General features: G+C 42.8%; 1 protein-coding gene and 1 pseudogene across 5 annotated transcripts in view; both read right to left on the reverse strand.

The window, feature by feature from the left end:
• PROR (protein only RNase P catalytic subunit) overlaps positions 1 to 22435 on the reverse strand; it is a 184804-nt gene that overhangs the window by 37872 nt on the left and 124497 nt on the right. For all 5 annotated transcript variants that reach the window (XR_011625959.1, XM_011734893.3, XM_011734892.3 and 2 more), the window contains 2 exons: positions 5105 to 5253; positions 1065 to 1260 (listed from right to left, as the gene is read on the reverse strand). Coding sequence is in view for 4 of the 5 variants with exons in the window: in XM_011734893.3 (XP_011733195.2) it covers positions 1065 to 1260; positions 5105 to 5253 (345 nt within the window). In the remaining variant the exon portion in view is untranslated. The remainder of the gene's footprint in view (positions 1 to 1064; positions 1261 to 5104; positions 5254 to 22435) is intronic.
• LOC139364314 (large ribosomal subunit protein uL6 pseudogene) lies at positions 5260 to 13220 on the reverse strand (annotated as a pseudogene).

The following is a 22435-nucleotide window of genomic DNA, read 5'->3' on the forward strand; positions in this document are numbered from 1 at the left end:
TCACACAAGATATGTCCTTATATTATAGATATCTTAACTAGAATCAAACGAGAATTCAATTGAGACTGTGTCATAGAAATGAATTAAACAGGGAAAACAAATTACTTAAAAGTATAACAAACTAAGAAATAAGGAATTTGAGCTATTGCAAATAAACAAAAATAAAAAACGTATATAAGAAGTCACAATTTATGGCAGGGTACGGCGGTTCACACCTGTAATCCCAGCACTTCGGGAGGCCGAGGTGGGCAGATTATGAGGTCAGAAGTTCAAGACCAGCCTGACCAACATGGTGAAACCCCATCTCTACTAAAAATACAAAAATGAGCTGGGCGTGGTGGCACGTGCCTGTAGTCCCAGCTACTCCAGAGGCTAAGGCAGGAGAATCGCTTGAACCCAGGAGGCGGAGGCTGTAGTGAGCCGAGATTATGCCACTGCACTTCAGCCTGGGCGACAGAGCGAGACTACATCTCCAAAAAAAAAAAAAAAAGTCATAATTTATGACATAATTAATTGAAGTCAAAATTGGTGATATCCTAAATGTTTTTTGGTTTTTGTTTTTGAGACAGCGTCTTGCTCTGTTGCCCAGGCTGGAGTGCAGTGGCGTGATCTCGGCTTACTGCAAGCTCTGCCTCCAGGGTTCACACCATTCTCCTGCCTCAGCCTCCTGAGTAGCTGGGACTACAGGCACACACCAACACACCTGGCTAATTTTTTTTTTTTTTTTTTTTTTGTATTTTTGGTAGAGACGGGGTTTCACCTTGTTAACCAGGATGGTCTCGATCTCCTGACCTTGTGATTTGCCTACCTTGGCCTCCCAAAGTGCTGGGATTACAGGTGTGAGCCACCGTGCCCGGCCCCTAAATGTTTTAATTAATTTGAGGTTGGCCTATGAAACCTTTAGCAGACTCTTTCTAGGAACTGGCTAGTAATAAATACTAACCTAAAACTGAGAAAAATAAAGCATTTAGAACCTTCAATTAGATGTGACACTCTTTTTCTATGCCACATTCTTACTGTATACTTGACTCTGTTAATATTACATAGAGAACGGATACCATTACCTGAAAGGTCAGTTTTGATCCTGGAAACCCATTTATAATTGCCAGCTGATGTCCCTGCTGCCACTTAAAAAACAAGCGTTGGGTCTTGGCATCAGGCAGACAGGCCTTGTGGTCCCGCATCAGGTCTTTTGTGATAAACCTGCAGTGATTCCCGGAGTGCAGTGTGGCATACAGAAGGAATGGATCATCCTTCGAGCTGAACCAGGCACAAGAAAGGACACAATCAAGCACAGCTGAAGAGGCAGAAGACAGCGTTTTTTCGCTACACTTTTTACTTACTTTCCTTGGAGATGCCTCTGAATTCTTGACCAGCATGATCCTAGTAATACTTAAGAACTACCTGAAAGTCCTTAGCTGGTAAGCAATACCATCTAGAACACAGATGGAAAGCTGAGGGGAATGGAATGCTATGCCTGGGATTCTCACAGCTTACTGGACTCTTCCACTAGAACGATGAATTCTAACAGTGCTCTCCTCACACTTAAAAGTTGCTTCTCTTTGGGCATTTTTCGTATTTGCCTTATCTATCACAGAGCACACCTTTTCCCTCTCTCTTCACCCAAATTCAAGAAACACCCAATATACTACTAGGGCAGGATGAGACTTTCTTGCAAGCCACCAAATAACTGGCTGCCCCTGAAGCTGAACTGGTATTTCAGAGCAGCTTCTAGACAGTCACCTGGATCAGCACCCCAAAACATCTTCTTTGGTAAGAGCCAGTGACTCAAAGCCTCCAACAGACCATCAACCTTAGCACTTATCATTTTAATAAATGTGCTCTAAAAATGGCAGTAACGGCCTTGCTTTAGGAGATTCAGACTGCAACTTGTGATATGCCCTATGCCTTGATTCAAATGACCCTAAATAGGACGATTTAAAGTTTTCTTTATCCTGAAGTATTTCAAGTGAAATGATAAAATGACGAAATCTGCCTTATAACTCTCCAGGAAAAAAAGAAAAAGAAAAAAAGTGTGCGGTTTATAGAACAAAATTAGCAAAATGATGGTAATTGTTGGAGCTGGGTGACAGTTACATGGGGACTCACTATTCACTACACTATTCTCTCTAGTGTATGTTTGAAAAGCTTCTTTAGTACATTAGTGGAAAACAGATTTAGTGATAAACATTTAAATATTCAAATCCAAAGCCACAGAAGGTAAGTGAATTGATCGTTACAACTGAGTTTGGAACTTCAGCTGATGCAACAAATACAGACCCCAAACCAAGCAGTGAGACCACTTTCCGACAGGTTTCTTGGTCATAACGCTTCAAATTTATCTAATTCTTCCATATAAGGAAAACAATAATGATCATGACAGCAACTAACATAAATAAATGGTTTTCATGTACTTGGTGCTGTGCCAAGAGTTTTACATGAGTTATTTACAGGTATTATCTTATTTAATCCTTAAAACAACCCCATAAAGGTTACACAGGAGATAAAGAAGACAGAGAGAAAGGAAACACTTTTCCCAAACATGGAGTGGCAGGGCCATGATCTCAACCTGGGTAAACTAATTCCCAAGCCTGCAATCTTACTGTCTACCCAATGTTGCCATTAGGTCTTCTGCTCTTGGAGAAATGGAAGCACCATCTTCCAGCTAAAAAAAGAAGGTATGTGGTTTGGGAACTGGATGAGAGGTTTGCTTCTCCCTTGCTTTATGCATTGAGAACGATTGCACTTTTTAAATAATAAATGATTTGGGGGCCAGGCGAGGTGGCTCATGCCTGTAATCCTAGCACTTTGGGAGGCTGAGAGGCAGGCGGATCACAAGGTCAGGAGTTCGAGACCAGCCTGGCCAACATGGTGAAACTCCATCGCTACTAAAAATAAAAAAACTAGCTGGCCATGGTGGCGGGTGCCTGTAATCCCAGCTACTTGGGAGGCTGAGGCAGGAGAATTGCTTGAACCCGGAAGGCAGAGGTTGCAGTAAGTCAAGATTGTGCCACTGTACTACTCCAGCCTGGGTGACAGAGCAGGACTCCGTCTCAATAAAATAAAATAAATGATTTGGAGAATACTGACAAATCTTGAAGTTATCACATTCAGACTATGAAACCTAGATTTGGGGCTGAGGCATATACATTCATTATCTAAGCAAAGTTGGAAATAAAGTTGTGTTAGCATAAACAATACGAAAACCTCAATGCACAAGAGTGCACTGAGTTCACGTGTGCTGTTGTGGATCTGTAGTCCTCCTAATTAGCTATCTTTTTCCTTACTTTATAGCGACTGTAGGTTGGTGGTTTTTTTTTTTTTTTTTTTTTGAGACTGTCTCACTCTGTAACCCAAGCTGGAGTGCAGTGGCACGATCTCAGCTCACTGCAACCTCTGCTTTCCAGGTTCAAGTGATTCTGCTGTCTCAGCCTCCCAAGTGGCTGGAACTACATGCGTGTGCCACCACACCCGGCTAATTGTATTTTTATTTATTTATTTATTTTATTTTATTTTATTTTATTTTATTTTTGAGACGGAGTCTCGCTCTGTCGCCCAGGCTGGAGTGCAGTGGCCGGATCTCAGCTCACTGCAAGCTCCGCCTCCCGGGTTCACGCCATTCTCCTGCCTCAGCCTCCCGAGTAGCTGGGACTACAGGCGCCCGCCACCTCGCCCGGCTAGTTTTTTGCATTTTTTAGTAGAGACGGGGTTTCACCATATTAGCCAGGATGGTCTCGATCTTCTGACCTCGTGATCCGCCCGTCTCGGCCTCCCAAAGTGCTGGGATTACAGGCTTGAGCCACCGCGCCCGGCCTAATTGTATTTTTAGTAGAGATGGGGTTTGCTATGTTGGCCAGGCTGGTCTCGAACTGATCTTGAGTGATCTGCCTGCCTTGGCTTCCCAAAGTGCTGTGATTATAGGCATGAGCCACCGTGGCTGGCTTACTGTAGGTTTTGTTACTGACCATGTTTACCATGTTCCTTTGGCTTCCTGGGAAGCTGTAGCTCAACAGTAATTTTCTCCTTACATTTAGCATAAAATCTAGGCCTCCTGCTTGTCTACCAGGATCCGTAAGTTCCTCCGTATTGGGGTCTCTGCCTTCTCTCTAATCTCAGAACTTATTACTTTCCCTCTTGCTATTATAGCCCAACTGGCCTTCTTGCTTTCCTCAAACACATGCCAAGCTTACGCCTGCCTCAGGGCTCTTTTTTTTTTTTTTTTTGAGATGGAGTCTCACACTGTTACCCAGGCTGGAGTGCAGTGGCGCGATCTCGGCTCACTGCAAGCTCTGCCTCCCGAGTTCATGCCATTCTCCTGCCTCAGCCTCCTCAGCATCTGGGACTACAGGCACCCGCCACCACGCCCAGTTAATGTTTTGTATTTTTAGTAGAGACAGGGTTTCACCATGTTAGCCAGGATGGTCTCGATCTCCTGACCTCATGATCCGCCTGCCTCGGCCTCCCAAAGTGTTGGGATTACAGGTGTGAGCCCGGCCTGCCTCAGGGCTTTTTAAATATTTCATGTTATTTGGGATGTTCTTCCTACCATCTCTCCCCCTTTCTCAAATAACTCACTCCTCATCAAATTTGCCCCTCAGAAAGGCTGTTCTTGACCACCCCATTCACAACCCTCTGAACTATCCCTTACCTAAACTCTATCTACCTTGCTTTATTGTCCCCATAGTACTAATCACTGCCTGGAATGACATTACCTGTTTATTTGTTTATTGTAAATTCTAAGAGGGTACTGCTCTTTCTCCAAGAACATAGAAAGTGCTCCTGTTGGTCAAGTATTTGCTAAATGATCTACTTAGGATCTTATGGCATGTATTTGGTGTACTAATCTCACTCCTGACTTATCTTCTCCCCACTTCTCCTTTATCCTGATTTCCTCATCTGTTTAAGTTTATCCTGCCATAGAAACTGTAGTGTTTTTTTTTTTTTTAGAAGAAACTAGTTTTGTAAGTTGTCTCAAATCTTTTTTTTTTTAAATGAGGGTGAGTATACATATATACATGCATTTAAAAAATAGGTTTTAAAGTAGGTAACTAATAAGCAGATGTCTGGAGCACTGTATAATTCACCTATTACCCCCAACACTTACATGTTATCAGCAAAAAAACAGCTGGCTTGCTTTTGCACCTCTGCCATCTCATCCTTTCTCCACTGGAAACTCTGTCTTAACATGTGCTTTCGGCCTAGGACCAGCAGTCGCAGATTCTGTTTGGCTAGTTGAGAGACGACATTCAAGAGCTAAAAAACACAAAGCCAGAACCCCAAAAGGTCAAGTGAAGACTCTCAAATTAGTGGAGTGATTTTTTCCAGCAGGTCACCTCAATGGTAAAGCACTATTTTCTGGTAAGGGGTAAGAAAACAATCCATAATAATTTCCCATCTTTGAAAGCCTGAGGAAAATGCTTCCCTATTACACATTAATGTCTAACATCTACCTATTGGTCAGGCTACATTGCAGAGAGGTTTTTCTTTTTTGTGTATGTGTGTGACAGGGTCTCACTCTGTTGTCCAGACTGAAGTGCACAGGTGCAATCACAGCTCATTGCAGCCTTGAATTCCTGGGCTCAAGCAATCTTCCCACTTCAGTCTCCTGAGTAGTTGGGACCACAGATGTGAGCCATCACGTCTGGCTTTTTTTTTTTTTTTCTCTGAGACAGAGTTTCACTTTTGTTGCCCAGGCTGGAGTACAATGGCGTGATCTCAGCTCACTGCAGCCTCTGCCTCCCGGGTTCAAGCGATTTTCCTGCCTCAGCCTCCCAAGTAGCTGGGATTACAGGCATGCACCACCACGGCCAGCTAATTTTGTATTTTTAGTAGAGACGGGGTTTCACAATGTTGGTGAGGCTGGTCTCGAACTCCTGACCTCAGGTGATCCACCCGCCTGAGCCTCCCAAAGAGATGGGATTACAGCCGTGAGCCACCATGCCCAGCCTAATCAGCCTAATTTTTTTTTTTTTGGTACAGATGGGATCTCACTATGCTGCCCAGGCTGGTCTTGAACTTCTGGCCTCAATAAATTCTCCTGCGTTGGCCTCCCAAAGCACTGGGATTACAAGTGTGAGCCACTGCACCCAGCCTAGTTCAGTTGTTTTAAACTGTGCTCTTTAGGGCCCACTAGGATAGAGATAGAGAGGCTCAAGAGGGATGGGATTTTGTTTCCTAGGATTTCATTTCCTATACATTTCAAACCTTGTTTCAACCCAAACAGCTCAACCTTTATATATTTATCACATTGGTATTCTGCATAAGTTTTGATTTGAATAAAGGCTTCTACTTCTTTTTAAGTTTGTAAATGATTAGACTAGACAGTGACTTTTCTATGTTATGACTTGATTGCTAATACTGCCTCCTTTCATTGAAATTCCCTTTTCTACAAAAGATCTGTCGATTTCTACCCTGTAGCCTACTTTCCAGTCAGTTACTTTATCCCCATTCTCTCTACTTCCCATTGGCCTCCACTTCATTGTGTGCACATGAACTCCTCAAAGGTCTAGACTTGGGTTTTTAGAAATCTAGTACTTTGGTGAGCTTGCCTATACTCAATTTTTCATAAGGAAAAGTACATAAATTACTTTTATGTACCACCTATTAAACTAAGCTATAAATGGATATTACTAAGTAAAACAAAAGCTGAAAAAACTGTAACTTGTATTATATAATCATATATCAGAAATATAAAAGATCTTTAATTTATAAGAATTGCTGGGCCCACAAAAACCACAAGTTGAAAGGTCTTGCAGAAATCCTTAATTTTCTTGGGTCTTGGTTGGAAGAGGTATTTATTTTACTCTAGCTTCTCTTTACTCATAAGTTCCTCCTCTGTAGATTTTCAGGACATTATTTAAAGCCTTATAATAAATAAAATTAATTCATTTATTTAATCAGTTATCAAATATTACATTAGTACCTGTTATATCCAATATACATGTAGACTCTGATGATCTAATAATGAATTAGCAAGGGCTGAATTTTTTTATTTTTTATTTATTTATTTTTTAATTTTTGAGACGAAGTCTCGCTCTGTCGCCCAGGCTGGAGTGCAGTGGCGCAATCTCACTTCACTGCAACCTCCGCCTCCCGGGTTCTTCTGCCTCAGCTTCCAGAGTAGCTGGGACTACAGGCATGCGCCATCATGCCTGGCTAATTTTTGTATTTTTAGTAGAGATGGGGTTTCACCATATTGGCCAGGCTGGTCTGGAACTCCTGACCTCGTGATCCACCTGCCTTGGCCTCCCAAAGTGTTGGGATTACAGGCGTGAGCCACTGTGCTTGGCCAGCTGAATTTTAAAAATATTACTGTTTATTGCTTTGGACCGATACTGAATTTTTGTCCACTCCATTGCTAATCTTATTTCAGTAAGGAGTAGTTGGCTTTTTAATCCCTAATTATTAGTTCTATAATTAAGACATAGAATGGGCTGGGTATGGTAGCTCACATCTGTAATCTCAGCACTGTGGGAGGATGAGACTGGAGGGCTGCTTGAGGTAAGAAGTTTTAGACCAGCCTAGTCAACACAGCAAGACCTTGTCTCTATTTAAAAAAAAAAAAAATTAGGCCAGGCACCGTGGCTCTCACCTGTAATCCCAGCATTTTGGGAGGCCGAGGCGGGCGGACCACTTGAGGTCAGGAGTTTAAGACCAGCCTGGCCAACATGGCTCCACCTCTACTACAAATACAAAAATTAGCTGGGCATGGTGATGCATGTCTGTAATCCCAGCTACTGCAGAGGCTGAGGCAGGAGAATTGCTTGAACCCGTGAGGTGGAGGTTGCCGTGAGCTGAGATTGCACCACTGCACTCCAGCCTGGGTGACAGAGCAAGACTCCATCTCAAACAAATGAATGAATGAATGAATGAATGAATGAATGAATAAATAAAATAAAAATTAGCCAGGCATGGTGGCATGCACCTGTGGTACTGGCTACATGAGAGGCTGAGGCAGGAGGATTGCTTGAAGGAGTTCAAGGCTACAGTGAGCTACAATTGTACCACTGCACTCCTTGGCAACAGAGTGAGACACCATCTCTTAAAAAAAAAAGAATGAGGCCGGGCGCGGTGGCTCAAGCCTGTAATCCCAGCACTTTGGGAGGCCGAGACGGGCGGATCACGAGGTCAGGAGATCGAGACCATCCTGGCTAACACGGTGAAACCCCGTCTCTACTAAAAAATACAAAAAACTAGCCGGGCGAGGTGGCGGGCGCCTGTAGTCCCAGCTACTCGGGAGGCTGAGGCAGGAGAATGGCGTAAACCCGGGAGGTGGGGCTTGCGGTGAGCTGAGATCCGGCCACTGTACTCCAGCCTGGGTGACACAGCGAGACTCCATCTCAAAAAAAAAAAAAAAAAAAAAAAAAGAATGGACACAACTTGCCCACTTCAGATTCAAGTTTAGCTCAACTTGCAGGTTGAGCTAAACCTGCTTGAGTGTTAGCTCAACCTTAAAACACTTGAAACACTCAACCTTGAAACACTCAACCTTGAGGACACCAAACCCAAAGATTTACAACTAGTAAAATACAGTTCTTTCCTTCAAAGCTAGGAACAATGGTTTCTGTGCTCAGGCAGTTATTTCCTAGACCTCTCTATGTGTAAGGCATATGGTAGGTATCACAGCTACAGAATTTTAAGCCATAGTCCCTGCCTTTAGTAACGGAGTACCCAATATTATTATAATTATTTTGAGACAGAGTCTTGCTCTCTCGCTCAGGCTGGAGTGCAGTAGCACAATCTCAGCTCATTGCAACCTCCGCCTCCTGGGTTCAAGTGATTCTCCTGCCTCAGTCTCCTGAGTACCTTGGATTACAGGCACCCACCACCACACCTGGCTAATTTTTGTATTTTTAGTAGAGACGGAGTTTTACCATGTGGCCAGGCTGGTCTCAAACTCCTGACCTCAGGTGATCCACCCACCTCGGCCTACCAAAGTGCTGGGATTATAGGCGTGAGCCACTGTGCCCAGCCTCCAATATTTTCTTATGTAACTATCAAGACTAAGAAAACATATATGCTGGCTCTACACATATTGGATGGGTCATAAATATATTTTTTTCATTAATAAATATTTTCTGATTAGCTGAAGAATATGCCCAACATCCATTTTCATCCATCATAAAGTAGCTCATATTTGAAAACTTGAAAAATGAAAGAACAAATGACTCACAGCTCACTACCCAAAGACAATGTCTATTTACCAGTCTTTCTGTTCTATTTATTTTTTATTTTTTTTTTATTTTATTTTATTTTTCTTTCCAAATCAATAGGTCTTTTGCATCATTTAAATATCACAAATAGCTCTCGGGAATCATCCGGCATCTTATTTCAGAAGCTGGACTACTCTTAGATCTTATTCATCAGCCGGCTGAACGGTTCCTTTTTCAGGGACATAGATACCATCCAAAAATTTCCTATATCCTTGTTTTTAACTGCTGTGGCTTGCTTAATCAAAGCCTCTAAATTGGAAACAAGCTCAATGTCATTACCTTCAAGGATTAATTCATCTTTCTGGGCTTGAGATACTGAACAAGCAACACCTGGTCTCATCCAAACTCTGAGGACATATTTTTCACCCAAGAAATTTCAGATTTCAACAAGAGATCCATTCTCCTGGATAATGACATTGATGGGGAAGTAAGCATACATAGACCTCACCTTATAATGGAAGCCCAGTGTTAACACCCTTGATCATGTTCTGTACATGACTACAAATAGTCTGAACGGCAGCCAGTTCCTTTCTGTTTCCCCACCATTTGTCAACCTGGAGCCTCTTTTTTTTCTTTTCAAGAAGATTGAATCTACACTGATGTGACTGAAGTCCCTCTGCAGGGTTCTTCTGGGGCCTTTCACAATAACTGTGTGTCCCTTCACAGTAATGTCACCATTTTTTGGAATGTAGACAGTCTGATTGCTGAGAATGGTCTTCATTCTCTCAGTAGACACAGCAAAGAAAGCTATTCTATGTATGTTTAAACATAATCTTATAAGCTATTTTAAAAGTTGGGTTAGTAATAAAAGAGCAAACATCTATACTAGTAAACTTTGATTCATAGATTCAAATAGCTCAAAAGACATAGGCTGGGTCTGGTGGCTCAGGCCTGTAATCCCAGCACTTTGGGAGGCTGAGGCAGGAGGACTGCTTGAGGCCAGGAGTTCGAGACCAGCCTGGGCAACACAACAAGACCCTGTCTCTAAATAATAATAATAATAATAATACAATTATTAAATAATTCAAACAAAAACTATTTCTGATACTGATTGCTTAAGTTTCCAGGCAAATGGGAAAACATGGCTTAAAGATAAATACAGTTGTGTCTTCATAGCTGTATCCTGGTTTAGATAAATGGTCTTGAGTTTACTAATAGTACATTAAAGACTGGGGCCCAGGGAAGAACAGAAAAGCCTATCTTGAACTACTCTGGGGAACCATCTTGTGGCTGAGAAGTCTCTACTAGAAGCAGCTCTCTGAAAACAATGAAAACAAGGAGAATAAATGAAAGACACGGGGAAAAAGATGAGTGTGCAGCATAAAAGCCCTGGCCTGAAACGCCATGACAGTCCAGTCATGAACCCACTTCTTCTAGGGTAAATTACAAGGCTGGATCCAGTGGGCTGAGTCAGTGTCATAGGTATACTTGGAATAGTTTTTAAAAAAATACAAAAAATTCAACTTAAGATTCTACGTTAGATCAAAAGTGAAACCAGGAGGGAAAATGGAGTGAGTAGATATACTTCTCCCTATGTCTCCTACTAAGTGCAACTAAAAACCTTGGACATTATATACAAAATGAACATAAGACTTGGAAAGGTAGAGGGAAAAATGGCAAACTGGCTGGAGAACTCAGCACACAAGGACTGACATGGTGGTGAGTTCCCTGGGTTTTCTTTTTGCCACATATATCCCAGAATTGGAGCTGAAGAAGCTGTCAACCTAGAAATGCCAATGTGTGCAGACAAAAAAAAAAACCCAACAAAGGCTTGTTCTCTTTAGCCAAAAGACCAGGAAAGAGGCAGTCTTACTCAGAAAACTTGGTTAAAAAAAAAAAATAACATCAGTAGACTATGATGCTGTGTATGTGTGTGTGTCTGTGTATGTATAAAACAAGTAGAGTTGGCTGGGTGTGGTAGTTCATACCTGTAACCCAGCACTTTGGGAGGCCAAGTTGGGTGGATTGCTTTGTTGTGGGAATCAGGAGGACTAGAGACACTTCGGGGTAAAGCAGGATGATCTTTATTGAGTGCACTCAGACCTAGCAGACTTAACATCTAAAAAACTGGGCTAAGAACAAAGAAAGCACTTGACTTTTACATACCCTTCAAAAAGGGGGTGGGCTAGCCTGAAACAAACTTATGGTGGTGTGAAAGCAAAAATACAGAGGCAGAACAAAGAGAGTTAATCAAACTGTGATAGGTGTATAACTCAGGATTACACACGACTGTTGCTATGCAACCTAGATGGCTGCTATCTAGGTTTGCCTTAGTGCCTTGCCTAGCAAGGCACTAGCTTATTCTATGACATTCACTATGGCACCGAGGTGGCTGTAGCTCAGGCCTGCTCAGATGGCTCATGACTTTCACTGTACTGTTTAGGTAAAGCAGAATACTTGAAGTTACTAGTTACAGAGAATAGGAGTCTATAAACTCACACTATAAGGTAAAGGAAAATTTGTTTTTCTCTTCCTTACGTTGAGGGAGTACTGGGAGAGTCGTCAGGGCACATTAGATAGTATTATCAAGACTTTTCTTGGGTCTGGACTGTGCCTGTTGCTGCCTCTGGGACAAGTCAGCCTAATATAGGAAACCTTATTTCTCTTTTTTTTTAATTTTATTTTTTCTTTCTTTCTTTAATTTCTGCCTCAGCTTGAGTTCAGGAGTTTGAGACCAGCCTGGGAAACAAAGCAAGATTTTTTCTCTACCAAAAATAAAAAACATTAGTTGGGCATGGTGGTATGTGCCTGTAGTCCCAGCTACTCTGGAGGCTGAACTGGGAGGATCCTTTGGGCCCAATAGATCAACGCTGCAATAAGCTATGAGAGCGCCACTGCACTCCAGCCTGTGCAACAGAGTGAGGCCCTATCTGAAAAAACCCCCACCAAAATAAAAAAAAACACACAAAAAAACGAAAAACCCCCCAAACACCTACAGTGACCACTAAAAATGCTATACAAAAAGATACACTCAAAAACACTATAGATTTTATTTTATTTTATTTATTTTTTGAGACAGAATCTCACTGTCCCCCACGCTGCAGTACAGTAGTGTGATCTCGGCTCACTGCAACTTCCGCCTCCCAGGTTCAAGCAATTTTCCTGCCTCAACCTCCCGAGTAGCTGGGATTACAGGAGCATGGCACCATGCCTGGCTAATTTTTTTTTGTATTTTTAGTAAAGACTGATTTTCACCATGTTGGCCAGGCTGGTTTTGAACTCCTGACCTCAAATGATTCACCTGCCTCAGCCTCCCAAAGTGCTGGAATTACAGCACCCAGAAAAAAACACTATAGATTTTAAAAAGCCATTATACAGAAATAAAAATGGAATTCTAAAAAAGTTCAGTAGTCCATAGGAAGGGAGGAAAAGTAAAACAGACAAAACACAGAAGACAAAAATAAATGGCAAGTGTAAGCCCTAACATATGAATAACAGTATGAGCTATAAAAAGTCTATATATACCAATTAAAAGACAGAGGCTGGCAGAATGGATTAAAAAACATGACCCAACTATATGCTATCTAAAAAACACTCACCTCAAATATAAACATATAGACTGGTGGAAAGTAGAAGGATGGAAAAAGTTATATAGCATGCAAACAATGAAAGGAAAGCTGGAGTGGCTACATTAAAATTAAATAAGATATACTTCAGGGCAGAAGAAATTACCAGAGACGCAAAAGACGTTATATAATGATAAGAGGGTCAATCTAAGAAAACATAGCAATCTTAAATGTATGTACCAAACAACAGAGCTGCAAAATATGTGAAAGCAAAAGCTGACAGAACCAAAAGGAGAAATAGCCAACTCTACAACTACAGTTGGAGACCTCAATACTCCTCTCTCAAAAATTGAGAGAACAACTAGACAGAAAATCAGCAAGCATATAGAAGAACTCAATATCACCGTCCAGGTTCATGAATTGGAAGGCTATAGCTAGTAAAGACAAAGGAAGTAGAATAGCTCAAACAATTTTGAAAAGAAAGAATGAAGTACAAAAATCAGTTTACCTCATTTTTAGTCCTTCTTATACAGCTATGGTAATCAAAACTGTGTGATAAAAGTGGAAGGATAAATTCTGGAGTCTGGACCACATAGCAGAACAAAATAAACAATATACAATTCATTCTAGAGCATATCTAAAATTCCAAACTGATCCCAGAACTAATACCTCCTGAGTAACCAATACCTCAAGCTTAACCTAAAATAAGGTATCACTCGGCCCCATCCCCATCCCCTGCTTGCCCTATCCCACACAAGACATCACTGGTCCTCCTTAGTGATACCTTCCCTTACTGATAAGGAGTACACTTGCCCCAGACTTCTGGAATGGGAAGATGGAGGCTTACTCAAGTCAGACTTACCATCTTAAAACTCTTTTTTTCTCTCTTATGATTTGGGGTTTCTGTTTCCAATATTTCCTACTATTTCACCTTTCCTTTTCACAAAATAATTTTTCCTTGAAATATGGTCTCCTTTTGCCACTGTATTTTCTTTATTCTGATTACTATCGGGGTTAAATTTTAATTTTCTGTCTATCGTTTTTCCTCAAGATGATTAAGGATAATTCTCTAAAAATCAGAAGAATAAAAACATATTTTGCCAGGTGCGGTGGCTCATGCCTGTAATCCCAGTGCTTTGAGAGGCCGAGATGGGAGGATGTCTTGAACCCAGGAGTTCGAGACCAGCCTGAGCAACATGGTGAGACTCTGTCTCAAACAAACAAAACAAACAAACAAACAAACACGTTTTAGATTCATATTTGGTTTAAACTTTTTCTGGTTTGGCTTCTACCCTAATTTGGCTTATCTCCAGTAGGAGGAGATGAGATTTTTTTTTTTTTTTTTTTTTTTTACTTGTATGTGACACACTAACTTTTGGCATAAAACTGATGAAAAGTAGTTCCTGAGCTTAGGGTAAAAATATAGTTGGCAGGGCTACATGGGTTAGAAATAACTGAGTAGGGATGCTCCGGAAACAGAAAATCTGCCTGGGAGGTAAGAGAGGCCAATGAGAGCAAGAGCTTTGCTGAGTAATCCTAAACAGCAAATGTTAACTTCCTTTCCCTGTGCTTATACCTTTTTACCTCCTCCTCTGCAGTCTATGGCACTTCCTGAGGTTGTATGGATTGTAGCTGTTCAGAAAAAGCCTTTGGAATCTGATGTCTTCAGAAATTAAACATTCTATGTCTGTTCCTCAGCAAGATAACTATCATCAATATACCTCATTTATAAGAACCTTCATTATGGGATACCTCCAGGAAAGAACTTAAAAAGTGTTTTGGAAGCAACCCAAATGTCAATTTCTGAAAGATGAATGGATCGATAAAATGTGGTATATACATATAATAGATTATTATTCAGCCTTAAACAGGAATGAAATTCTAATACAGGCTACAACATGGATGAACTTGAAAACTAAGTGAAAAAAGCCAGACACTAAAGGACAAATACCAAATGATTCCACTTACATAAGTTACCTAAAGTTCAAATTCATAAACACAGCACAGAATGGTGGTTGTCAGGACAGCAGGGAGGGGGGATGAGGAGCTATTGTTTAAGGGATACAGAGTTTCAGTTTGGGAAGATGACAAAAGTCTGGAGATGAATGGTGGCAATAGTTGCACAACAACATGAAGTAGTTAATGCCACTGAACTGTATACTGAAAAATGGTTAAAATGGTAAATTTTATATTAAATATATTTTACAACAATAAAAGATTTTGGCCGGGTGCGGTGGCTCAAGCCTGTAATCCCAGCACTTTGGGAGGCCGAGACGAGCGGATCACAAGGTCAGCAGATCGAGACCATCCTGGCTAACCCGGTGAAACCCTGTCTCTACTAAAAAATACAAAAAAAACTAGCCCGGCGAGGTGGCGGGCGCCTGTAGTCCCAGCTACTTGGGAGGCTGAGGCAGGAGAATGGCGTGAACCCAGGAGGCGGAGCTTGCAGTGAGCTGAGATCTGGCCACTGCACTCCAGCCTGGGCGACAGAGCGAGACTCCGTCTCAAAAAAAAAAAAAAAAAAAAAAAAAAAAAAAAGATTTTATCAGTCCAGACACGGTGGCTAACGCCTGTAACGCCAGCACTTTGGGAGGCCAAGGCAGGCAAATCACTTGAGGTCAGGAGTTTGAGACCAGCCTGGCCAACATGGTGGAATCCAGTCCCTACTAAAAATACAAAAAACTTAGCTGAGTATGGTGGCAAGCACCTGTAGTCCCAGTTACTTGGGAGGCTGAGGCAGGAGAATTGCTTGAACCTGGGAGGAGGAGGTTGCAGTGAGCTGATATGGTGCCACTACACTCTAGTCTGGGCGACAGAGCGAGACTCAGTCTCAAAAAACAAACAAACACAAAAGGATTTTATCATAAAAATTTTAAATATAAACAAAAACAGGCAGAATAGCATAATGAACTGCCATGTACACATCGCTCAGCTGCAATAATTATCAGCTCACAGCCAATCTAATTTCTACTATATACCCATTCACTTCCTTCTGTCAGATTATTTTGAAACAAATCCCAGACATATCATTTCACCTGTAAATATGTTGGAATGCATTTCTTTTTTTTTTTTTTTTTTTTTGAGACGGAGTCTCGCTCTGTCGCCCAGGCTGGAGTGCAGTGGCCGGATCTCAGCTCACTGCAAGCTCCGCCTCCCGGGTTCACGCCATTCTCCTGCCTCAGCCTCCCGAGTAGCTGGGACTACAGGCGCCCGCCACCTCGCCCGGCTAGTTTTTTGTATTTTTTAGTAGAGACGGGGTTTCACCGTGTTAGCCAGGATAGTCTCGATCTCCTGACCTCGTGATCCACCCGTCTCGGCCTCCCAAAGTGCTGGGATTACAGGCTTGAGCCACCGCGCCCGGCCGGAATGCATTTCTAAATATAAGAACGCTTTAAAAGATAAGCACAGGGGCCGGGTGCGGTGGCTCATGCCTGTAATCCCAACACTTTGGGAGGCCAAGGTGGGTGGATCACGAGGTCACGAGATCGAGACCATTCTGGCTAACACGGTGAAACCCTGTCTCTACTAAAAATACAAAAAATTAGCCAGGCGTGGTGGTGGGTGCCTGTAGTCCCAGCTACTTGGGAGGCTGAGGCAGGAGAATGGCGTGAACCCAGGAGGCAGAGCTTGCAGTGAGCCGAGATAGTGCCACTGCACTCCAGCCTGGGTGATAGAGCGAGACTCTGCCTCAAAAAAAAAAAAAAAAAAAAAAAAAAAAAAAAAATATATATATATATATATATATAAGCACAAGGCAGGTTGCAGTGGCTCATGCCTATAGTCCCAGCACTTTGGGAGGCCGAGGTGGGCGGATCATGAGGTCAGGAGTTCGAGACCAGCCTAGCCAACATGGTGAAACCCCATCGCTACTAAAAATACAAAAATTACTTGGGTGTGGTGGCAGGCGCCTGTAATCCCAGATGCTCAGGAGGCTGAGGCAGGAGAATCACTTAAGCCCAGGAGGTGGAGGCTGCAGTGAGCCGAGATCACACCTAAGCACACGCCGGGCTTGTTGGCTCATGCCTGTAGTCCCAGCACTTTGGGAGGCCAAGGCAAGTGGATGACTTGAGGTCAGGAGTTTGAGACGAACCTGGCCAACTTGGTGAAACCTCATCTCTACTAACAGTACAAAAAAATTAGCTGGGGGTGGTGGCATGTGCCTGTAAACCCAGTTACTTGGGAGGCTGACGTAGGAGAATCGCTTCAACCTGGGCGATGGAGGTTGCAGTGAGCTGAGATTGTGCCACTGCACTCCAGCCTGAGCAAAAGAGCGAGACTCCGTCTCAAAAAAAAAAAAGATAAGCACAATTTTTTTTTTTTTTTTTGAGACAGAGTCTTACTCTGTCACCTAGGCTGGAGTACAGTGTCGCAATCTTGGCTCACTGTAACCCCCGCCTCCCGGGTTCAAGTGATTCTCATGCCTCAGCCTCCCAAATAGCTGGGATTACAGGTGCTCACCACTATGCCTGGCTAATTTTTCTATTTTTGGAAGAGACAGGGTTTCACCATGTTGGCCAGGCTGGTCTCAAGCTCCTGACTTCAAGTGATCTGCCTACCTCAGCCTCCCAAAGTGCTGGGATTATAGGCATGAGCCACCGTGCCCAGCCCGATAAAATCTTTTATTGTTGTAAAATATATTTAATATAAAATTTATGTAACATAAATGACTCATATTTCTGAGTCACAATTGTTTTTTGAATAAGGATCTAAAAAATTCCCATACATTGAAATTGCCTGATATCTCTCTTAAGACTCTGTAGAACCTCTTTCCCCATTTAGCTTTTCTCCCTTATAGTTTAAGGCATATGATTGTTCATACAGAATTTCCTCCATTTAGATTTTACCGACTGCATCCCTACGGTATCATGTAACATAGTCTCCAGTCTTCTATGCTTCTTGTGAACTGGTAGTTGAATCTAGAGGCTAGGTTTGGTGGTATACGCATGTAGTCCCAGCTACTTGGGATGCTGAGGTAGGAGGATTGCTTGAGCCCAGTAGTTCAAGTGTAGCCTGGGCAACACAACAAGACCCTATCTCTTAATAAAATAAAACATTATGGTCCTGATGAAAAGGCCAGTTCATTTATCAAAGATTAACAAGAACCTCCTCTGTAAGTCACTAGGCATATGGTACTTGGGATACAGATATAAAAAAACAGTTATTCCAGCCAGGTATGGTGGCTCATGCCTGTAATCCCAGCACTTTGGGAGGCCGAGGCGGGTGGATCATTTGAGGTCAGGAGTTCGAGACCAGCCTGACCAACATGGTGAAACCCTGTCTCTACTAAAAATACAAAAAAATTAGCCGGGCGTGGTGGCACATGCTTGTAGTCCCAGCTACTTGGGAGGCTGAGGCAGGAGAATTGCTTGAACCCAGGAGACAGAGGTTGCAGTGAGCTGAGATCGCGCCACTGCACTCCAGCCTGGGAGACAAAGCGAGACTGTCTCAAACAAACAAAAAAACAACCAAACACAGTTATCTCTAACCTCAAGGACTTTGCAGTCAAATTATTAAAATACAATGTATGCACTAAGACAGAACACAAAGGATGGGCACTTCAATCAGACTGTAGGTGAGGAAGGTGGTCAGGGAAGTCACCACAGAGGAAGTGACAGCTGAGCTGAGTTTTCAGATGAACTAGCCCAGCAAGGAATGGGAATTTCCAAGGACAGGAGCAGCAAGTTGAAGGTGGAGGCTCTTTATTAGCACGCTGAATTTGAGGAACTGCAAGGTGTCAAATGTGACTCAAGCAGAGGTGTGGGAGGATGACATGGGACGTGCCAGAAATAAGACTGGAAATGAATGCAAGGGTTAGATCCCAGAGGTCCTTATAAGTTCTGTAAAGTGTTTTCCTGCCTGAAAGCAATGGGGGAAAATCAAAGGATTTAAAACAGGAGAGTGAGCTGGGCACGGTGGCTCATGCCTGTAATCCCAGCACTTTGGGAGGCCAAGGCGGGCGGATCACCTGAGGTCAGGAGTTCAAGACCTGCCTGACCAACATGGAGAAACCTCATCTCTACTAAAAATACAAAAACTAGCTGGGCGTGGTGGCACATACCTGTAATCCCAGCTACTCAGGAGGCTGAGGCAGGAGAATCGCTTGAACTCAGGAGGCGGAGGTTGTGGTGAGCTGAGATTGCATCATTGCACTCCAGCCTGGGCAACAAGAGCGAAACTCCATCACAAACAAACAAACAAACAAAACAAAACAGGAGAGTGACATGACTTCCATTTTAGAGAGATAAAAATTGTGGACTGCATGAAGGCTGGGCTACAAAAGGGAGATCAATTAGGAGGGTTCTGCAGTAATTTAGGCAAGAGCTAATGAGAAAAGCGGCAGTAAAGATGAAGAGAACAGAGCCCTCTGGGAGTTAGTAAAGCAGAACTGAGCAGACTTAGTCACTGACTGGATATGGGAAATAAAGAGAGGGACAAAGGAAGACAGATTGGACAGCTGGAGTCTATGAGAGGAGGAGCTTTTGATATCCCAAGGTGGAAGAGATCTAGTAGGCAGCCAGTTATGTGGCTCTCTACCACTTAGGAGAGGGATCTGGGCTGCAAATAAAGATTTGGGAGTCAGGGAACATGCAATGGCAGGTGCCATCAGAGAGTAGATGAGCTGTAACAGGATAGGTAAAGACTCTGGAGGGAAGATAATGGAGGATGACACTTGAGGAATACCATTATTTGAAGGATGGGGTACTAAGAAAAGCTTGTAACAGAGACTGAAGCATGACCAAAAAGATGAAAACCCAGGAGACAGTGGTCTCTCAGAAAGAGACTATAAGGAGCATTTCAAGAAGGAGGGAGCGGCTATGTACCAGTGCTACGGGGACACCATGTCAGATAGAACCAAAGTGTGGCCTGCAACCCGGGGAGTCATTTTGATGATGCCAGAGGAGGCAGGAGTGAGATTTCAGTTGGTTCCCTAAATCCTATATAAGGATGCAGTTTGTTTTGCCCAGAGAGACTCTGTCCTACAAGTATAGCTCTATTATGTCTGAGCAAACAATCAGTTCTGCTCTTCATTTCAGATACTGAGTGTTGTGGCCTCTTCAAAATCCCACCTCCCAGAAGCTTCACTGCGAAGGGAGAAAGGTTTGTGTGTGTGTGTGTGTGTGTGTGTTTTTTTTTTTTTTGCCTCATTCCGTCACCCAGGCTGGAGGACTGCAGTGGCATGAATCATGCTAACTGCAGCCTCAACCTCCTGGGCTCAAGTGATTCTCTCACCTCTGCCTCCTGAATAGCTGGGACTATAGGTGCACACCACCATACCTGGCTAATTTTTGTATTATTTGTAGAGATGGGGTTTCACCACGTTGCCCAGGCTGGTCTGGAACTCCTGACCTCAAGCAATCTGTCTGACTTGGCCTCCCAAAGTACTGGGATTACAGGTGTAAGCCACTGCACCCAACCAGCAGAAAGTTTCTCAATTTTTTTAAGGATGCAAGGGACTTAAGAATATTCATATTTTGATCAGAAAAAGCAAGTAGCAAGGTAGAGGCTGAAGATATGGGCACAGAAAAGAAAACAAGGTTCCTAAGAAAGCCGGGGACAGAATCTAGAGAACAGGTGGACAGAACACCTCTTGCAACTGAGATGGAAGGATAAGGGTAGGTCGAAAAACAGGAAAGTCTGATTGTGTGGTTTGTGTGTAGGTGTGTGTATGTGGTGTATATGTAGAGATGTGAAGTCATTCATCCTGATATTTTCTATTTTCTATGTGCAACAGGAGGTAAGTCATTGGCAGAGGGATGGTGCAGGGGGTGGAGTAGGAGGCTTGAGGGCAACAGTGCAGATGAGATATAGGCTGGTGTGGGGACTAGGAGCAGGAGCTGACTGCAGACACATAGAGAGAGCTGGACAGGGTAAAGCCCAGTCATGGTTGGAGACCAGCCACACCTACAGGCAGCAGCAGTTCACCCAGTGGGGAGATTTACAGGGCTCAGCATCCAGCCTGCACCATGAAAGAAGACAGCCAGAGAGGATAATGACTACCTTCTTTTTAATTTGTTTTTTTTTTGTTGTTGTTGTTTTTGAGACAGGGTTTCACTCTGTCACCCAGGCTGGAGTGCAGCAGTGGCACAAACATGGCTCACTGCAGCCTTGATGTCCTGGGCCCAAGCCATCCTCCTGCTTCAGCATCCTGAGTAGCTGGTACCACAGGCCTGTGCCGCTACACCCAGCTAATTTTTTTCTTCTTTAGAGATGGGGTCTCACCATGTTGCCCAAGCTAGACTCGAATTCCTGGGTTTAAGCAATCCTCCCACCTCGGCCTCCCAAAATGTTGGGATTACAGGCGTGAGATAACATGCCTGGCCATGATTGACTTCTGGTTTCATGTTAATATTTGGCCAAAATGCACTTTCTGGTAGAAACATAATTGAAATGTCAGTCATCTAATATCATTCTTCCTATTTATTTACTATTAGTAATTGGAACTACTATTCCAAATTTATATTTGTATCAGTATAGGATCCGAGATTTTGTGTTCTGGTCCAAGGTAGGAATTCCTCAGGTACCCTCCTGCCTGCACCTGTGCCTCCCCTACCCCTCCACTATCCTTACAGTGTTATTAAAATTTATCAAGTTATCATTAACAAAAATATTAAACATTATTTACATACAATTTTTTTGCATGTAAAGATGAAATTATCTTTGATAGTTTACTATTATTTCTCATAGCAATTTATGAGGGCAGTCGGCAGTATTTTCTCGTTTAGAGAATAAAGAAGCTAAAGGAAAAAGAAATTAGGGACTTAGTCAAGGAGTTCCTACGTGGTAATATAAAGAAAGGATTTTGTTTTTGCAATTGCGAATTGTGCTGCTATAAACTTGCGTCTTTTTCGTATAATGACTTCCATGCCTACCAATCAACGAGTGGATTAAAAAACTGTGGTATAGGCCAAGCGCGGTGGCTCATGCCTGTAATCCCAGCACTTTGGGAGGCCGAGGTGGGAGGATCATGAGGTCAGGAGATCGAGACCATCCTGGCTAACACGGTGAAACCCCGTCTCTACTAAAAATACAAAAAATTAGCTGGGCGTGGTGGCGGGCGCCTGTAGTCCCAGCTACTTGGGAACTGAGGCAGGAGAATTGCATGAACCCGGGAGGCAGAGCTTACAGTGAGCCGAGATCATGCCACTGCACTCCAGCCTGGGCGACAGAGCGAGACTCCGTCTCAAAAAAAAAAAAAAAAAAGAAAAAAACAAAAACAACTGTGGTATATGTATATGATGGAATATTACTCAGCCATAAAAAGGAATGAATTAATGGCATTTGCAGCAACCTGGATGAAATTGGAGACTATTATTCTGAGTGAAGTAACTCAGGAATGGAAAACCAATCATCAAATATTCTCACTCATAAGTGGGAGTTAAGCTATGAAAATGCAAAGGCAAAAGAATGACCAAATGGATTTTGGGGACTCAGAGGGAAAGAGTGGGAAGGGGGTGAGGGATAAAAGGCTACAAATTGTGTGCAGTGTATACTGCTTGGGTGATGGGTGCACCAAAATCTCACAAATCACCACTACAGAACTTAATCATGAATCAAACACCACCTTTTCCCCAATAACCTACGGCAATAAAAAAAAAATTTTAAAAAAAGAGAAAATAAAATGGAGATTGGTCATCTCCAAAAAAAAAAAAAAAAAAAAAAAAAAAAAAAAGGATCTCAAAACCCCCTGGCTCTCAAGGCAAGTTCTTTCTGGCAATA

The sequence above is a fragment of the Macaca nemestrina genome, chromosome 7 (assembly GCF_043159975.1).
Source record: "Macaca nemestrina isolate mMacNem1 chromosome 7, mMacNem.hap1, whole genome shotgun sequence".
Lineage (NCBI taxonomy): Eukaryota > Metazoa > Chordata > Mammalia > Primates > Cercopithecidae > Macaca > Macaca nemestrina.